The following is a 6,000-nucleotide window of genomic DNA, read 5'->3' on the forward strand; positions in this document are numbered from 1 at the left end:
ATAATGTGTGCATGCACATTGTGTATCATGTATGCGCATGCGCTGTTCAAAAAGGTACCTCAACAACAACAACAACAACAACAACAACAACAACAACAACGTGGTCCTCTCCTGGAGCTGCTCATCGCAGCAAAAAATAATTAATGTTTCTGCCAGCACTCAGCTCTGGTCTCGACGAGCACTTTGGGAGCTTGGTGGTCGTTGAAGCTTGAAGGCACCCCATGGGAAGCGCACAAGATGGCGGTGGCACCCCGCCCTCAGTAGCCACCGGCACGAGGTAAGCAGATAGCATGACCTCCTTCGGCTCGCTCGTGGCCCCTTCCGCCTCAGAAGAACAACACAGCTGCCAAAAACTCCTCCCTTTCACTTGCAAAGCTCCCAAAAGGCACCCATAAGGCTTTCAGCGATCTCCTCACAGGTGACCACACAGGTAAAACGTGACCGCCTACGACGAAAGCCAGGACCAAGAGAGGGACAAATGTCTGGACCCCGTTCTTTCGTTCTCAATGTTCTGATGTCATCGCAATGACATCTCTGCCTGCTCCCATCAGCGAGTCCCTCTCATCACTCGACAATACCAGACCAATCACTGCTCTTCAGGGTGTGGCCTCACGGACCTGCCTGCTTGATGTTGTGATGTGGCCGCTGACAGCGCCAGCGGTATTGTTTAATGTCCTGTTCCAGTTGGTTTTCATTTACTGTTTATATTAGGTGTAGCGTATGTTTTTAGTGCATCATAAGGAACAAGGGGAAAAGTACAGAGGCCATTTACATACAGGGAATTTACCATTAATCCCTAACTAATTAACATAACCACACCCCTTATCATGGGAACAAAGATAAACTCTTACACGACATACGGTCCAACGGCTCCCTACTTATGGTACATGGGGTTTCTTCTTCTTCATTGCGACATACGGAGCATGGTAATCTATACAATTCTACCTGGCCCTATGGTATTTCATTGCCCTGTGGTATGGCATTTCTAGATAACCCTATAAACGTAACATTACTTTCCAGGGCCTACTTACTGGAACCTTTCCAGTGGATACATTTAATGCTCTGGATATGCGGTTTAACCACAGGGCAGGCTTATCTGAGATTCTAGCAACAGGCCCTGATGCGTTGTACCAAATTTGGTCCATAATCGTTGAGGTAGTTGTGGAGATGTTTTCGTGAAAATGATGGATTTGGGAGGGGCCCATGGCCCCCTTTCCAGGTGAGATTTCCCATAAGGAGCACAACCTAAGGTTAGGGCATGGTCCAGATGCCTCTTGGCAAGTTTGGTCGGGATCTGTCGCATGGTTTCTGAGAAGATGATTTTTAAATAAAATACCAATATTTAAGGCAGAACCTTTTTACCTCCTTTAAAGGGGCACTCATACAGATGGTGAGCACAATGGGTGGGACCTTGCTGGCCTGATAAATCGTTACAAATTAGATCCATAATTGGTTGGGTAGTTTGTGAGGAGATATTTTAGTCAAATGTTGATGGACGGACGGACGGCTGGGCACCTGGACACATTATATGAGCTAATTTCACGGAAATAACCAAAATAGTATAGATATAACACATGCAATAACTATTTTTTCACTGATTTACTCACCTTCAGTTCAGCATGAGCAATCTCCAAAGCAACAACGTCGTGGTCCCGATGTTGTCCACCTGTGCACGTGATGCACATCAGGCTCCCATCATCCTTACAATAGAGTTGGATTGGCTTTCTGTGCTCAATGCATCTTAGTTCCTCAATCTTCACTCCAGGATCCACCAGTTTGTGCCCTTTCTGTTTATGAGGCTTCAGGTGTTTCGCACAGCAGAGGATCTCACAAGGTACACACCTCTTGGCTGCCTCTCGATTACAAACCTCACAGAAACTCTCAATGCCCCCCGATTTCATTCCTTCCTTAACATTCACATCACTATGTTCTGTATCTCGGACCTCCAATCCAAACTTTCCCTTTTTCAACTTCATATTTTCTACCAAGTTGGCAACGATCACATTCTTCTTGAGCTTTGGTTTTTGTGGAAAAACCTCACGGCAATTTGGACAAACACAACCTGTGTCTTCTTCCCCGTTTTCCCAGGATTTCTCTATACACACACGACAAAACGAGTGCCCACATGGCAAACCAACGGGCTCCTTGTAGAGAACAAAGCACACTGGGCATGTGAGTTCATTCAAAATAACTCCAATATCAGAAGAAGAAGAAGAAGAAGCCATTTCCTTGGGGTGAGAGAAGAGTGTGAAGCAGGGTTGAATTGAAACCTGCAAATGGAGATTGAAAATTAGAAATATTTAAGTAATGGAAGAGCAAGTATATATATATATATAAATAAATAATTAATGTAGCATGCTGAAATTACAACGCTCTCATTCCAATATGGAATGTGTTGACAAATTTATCCTGTCACCGCTAATCTTCCCCAGATAGTCTTATTTATTGAACTGCATTATTTATTGCAAATAATTTGTCGGATGTAATCGATAACTTTGTATTTACTGTGATCCCGTGTGTTGTGTTGAATGGGTGAATCCATCATTTGATGGGATTTTCCTTGCGTATTCACATAAAGAACATTCCCCGAGTATTAACATTCGGAATAATCATTCAGGGTATTAAATGAAATGACAAACTGGATAAGAAGATCATCAGAAGGTGCACTCGATAATCACAAACAGGTAACACAACAGAGTGCCAGGTGTCTCATGACAATGTACTCCTGTCGAAAAACACATAAACAGAGATTATAATGAGATTTCATGAGTGAAACATCTGATCCATCACTCAATGGGAGTTTTAGTAAAACGAAGTTCGAAGGGTTCACCTGGTATCATCACTTCCGGTTCCAGTCTCAGAGCTGTGGATGTGCGATTTTCACCTCTGCCAACTTCCTCAAAGATAAGTCTTTCCCGGTCGTTTTCGTTGTTTGTTTTGGTGTATAACTAGTATAACTAGCATAACTAGTATAACTAGTCCCATTCCTCCCTCCGGGTCTGCAAAACAGGTGTTCACCGCCATCTCTTATCTTCCCCCATCCGAAACCTTGATCTTTTCTACCCCCGTTAACCTACCTCAAATAGACCTCCTTCAAATTCCGTGTTTTTTTTCCCTAAAATCCCTGCAGTGTCCATCTTGTTTATCCCATGTACGTTTACCGGATTCGAACCTTTAACCGATTCAAACATTTCCCGGATTCGAACCATTAACCGATTCAAACGTTTACCGGATTCGAACCTTTAACCGATTCAAACGTTTACCGGATTCGAAACTTTACCCAATTCAACCGTTTACCGGATTTGAACCATTGACCGATTCAAACCTTCACCCGATCCGAACCTTTAACCGATTCAAACGTTTACAGGATTCGAACCTTTAACCGATTCAAACATTTTCCGGATTCGAACCATTAACCGATTCAAACGTTTACCGGATTCGAAACTTTACCCAATTCAACCGTTTACCGGATTTGAACCATTGACCGATTCAAACCTTTACCCGATTCGAACCTTTAACCAATTCAAACGTTTACCAGATTCGAACCTTTAACCGATTCAAACGTTTACCGGATTTGAACCATTGACCGATTCAAACCTTTACCCAATTCGAACCTTTAACCGATTCAAACATTTACCCGATTCGAACCTTTAACCGATTCAAACGTTTACCAGATTCGAACCATTACCCAATTCAACCGTTTACTGGATTTGAACCATTGACCGATTCAAACCTTTACCTGATTCGAACCTTTAACCGATTCGAACGTTTACCGGATTCGAACCATTACCCAATTCAACAGTTTACCGGATTCGAACCATTACCCAATTCAACCGTTTACCGGATTCGATCCATTGACCGATTCAAACGTTTACCTGCTTCGAACCTTTAGCTTATTCAAACGTTTACGGATTCGAACCTTTAGCTTATTCAAAGGTTTACCGAAATCAAACGTTTATCCGATTCAAACGTTTACCCGATTCAAACGTTTACCCGATTCAAACCTTTACCGGACTCGAACATTTAACAGATTCAAACGTTTATTGGATTCCAACCTTTTCCCGATTCGAACCTTTAACCGATTCGAACCTTTAACCGATTCGAACCTTTAACCGATTCAACCCTTTAACCGATTTGAACCTTTAACCGATTCGAACCTTTAACCGATTCGAACCTTTAATCGATTCGAACCTTTAACCGATTCGAACCTTTAACCGATTCAAACCTTTAACAGATTCAAACGTTTATTGGAATCGAACCTTTAACCGATTCGAACCTTTAACCGATTCGAACCTTTAACCGATTCGAACCTTTAACCTCGAACCCAGCCCTCCCTCTCTCTTCCACAGATCTCCCGATATCCCTGTTTTCCACTGTTGTTGTACTTCCCTCTCACCCCCTCTCGCTCCCTCTCGCTCCCTTTATTATATGTTCCATATGTTAGCATGTTAACATGAGCCTCGACTTGGTATCTCTCTATAATTCCAGTAATCTCTGTGCGTCTGTGACCGCTGTTTCTCGACAACCACCGGTCTGATCTAATCGAAACTTGCCAGCTATATTGCTGGGGACCTGAGATGTGCCTTTTCAAGGTTTCATATTAATCGGACAAGTGGTGACCAAGTCATGGCCATTTATTTAGCAAACACATACATAGGGCGCCGCCCTGTGGTCACCCCTCCCCCCTCCTCTCCAACTTGGACCACGTGCGTAATGGCGTTCTGCGCCGCCCTGTGGTCACCCCTCCCCCTCCTCTCCAACTTGGACCACGTGCGTAATGGCGTTCTGCGCCGCCTTGTGGTCACCCCTCCCCCCCCTCCTCTCCACCTTGGACCACGTGCGTAATGGCGTTCTGCGCCGCGGCCACGAAACGAGCAGGGAGATCATCGGCAGAACGCAACCTCGACTGCAGGTGTCCAGTGTCGGTTTTGGAGAGATTGGGGATTTTGAAGGGGGCCTATTGTTATCTCTCTATAATTCCAGTAATTGTAAACACAATGCCCCAATCCATTCGTCGTTTACGAGAGCGAAGGAAGGAAACTGCGCGTCGTGCTCGCGCCATGGAATCTGAGGAAGCACGAGCTGCGGAATCTGAGGAAGCACGAGCTGCGGAATCTGAGGAAGCACGAGCTGCTCGCCTGGCACACGACGCTACGCACGTGACGAGGCGTCGTGCAGCTGAAACGGATTTTTTGCACGTACGCCCACGCACGTTCGGTCACGCACGTACGGCCACGCACTAGTATAAATAAAATCGTCCGTGTCCCACACCAGCGTCTCCACCATGTTTCGTCCGTATCCGGCCACAACTCTTTCAGATATATTGTTCACAAATAGATAAACAGACATGAAAACAAAACCTCCATCGATCTAACGGTGGTGAAACTAATGAACCTGGGAACTCTGTGGTTCCTCTGAGGCCCTAAAACTGACGTCATCCTGCCGAACCACACGGATCTTCCCGATCGCACTCTCCACACACTCCTTCATTACCAGAGTGAAACAAACACGATCATTGTACAACATTTCAACATTAATAACTTGATAACTTCTTAACCCGGGTACGAGTACGGCCACGTTACCTCTCCTGCTGATGAAGATTTTGAATCGGGTGAAAACTCCCGCGAACTGAGGTCATAGGGGGTGGAGCCTCGTTCAGTGACGTGTTGAACAACGTGATGACGCAGCCTCGTAGAATGAACGTGTGAACTCCCGCACATTCAAGTCTCCCAGCAGGTCACGTGATTATTTTAATAACATAAGCTGGATTTTTCAGCTTGCTTTTCACCCTCAGTTTATTTTCTTGTGAATGAATAACCGAATGAGGGCCCATTCCGCGGGGGTTTAAACCCTTTCATGTGATGATAACATTTATTTTAAACCCGTTATCTCTGATTATCCCGTTTAATAAACAAACTCGTTCTCATCTCGTTATCATTTATCAAAATAAACATTCCCGAATCCCGATCCACGGATTTCTCCAATCGATGTACGAGGAGG

At 44.7% G+C, this 6,000-nt stretch overlaps 1 protein-coding gene and 1 long non-coding RNA gene across 2 annotated transcripts in view; one reads left to right on the forward strand and one right to left on the reverse strand.

Annotated features, from left to right (window-relative positions):
• Positions 1–6,000, forward strand: part of LOC144889633 (uncharacterized) — a 464,313-nt gene that overhangs the window by 256,576 nt on the left and 201,737 nt on the right. The gene's annotated exons all lie outside the window — the stretch shown is intronic.
• LOC137416556 (E3 ubiquitin/ISG15 ligase TRIM25-like) overlaps positions 1–6,000 on the reverse strand; it is a 77,337-nt gene that overhangs the window by 50,421 nt on the left and 20,916 nt on the right. Inside the window, exon 2 of the mRNA XM_078771123.1 lies at positions 1,608–2,270. Coding sequence (XP_078627249.1) covers positions 1,608–2,270 — 663 coding nt within the window. The remainder of the gene's footprint in view (positions 1–1,607; positions 2,271–6,000) is intronic.

Source organism: Myxine glutinosa, chromosome 1 (genome assembly GCF_964187855.1).
Source record: "Myxine glutinosa chromosome 1, kmMyxGlut1.1, whole genome shotgun sequence".
Taxonomy (NCBI): domain Eukaryota; kingdom Metazoa; phylum Chordata; class Myxini; order Myxiniformes; family Myxinidae; genus Myxine; species Myxine glutinosa.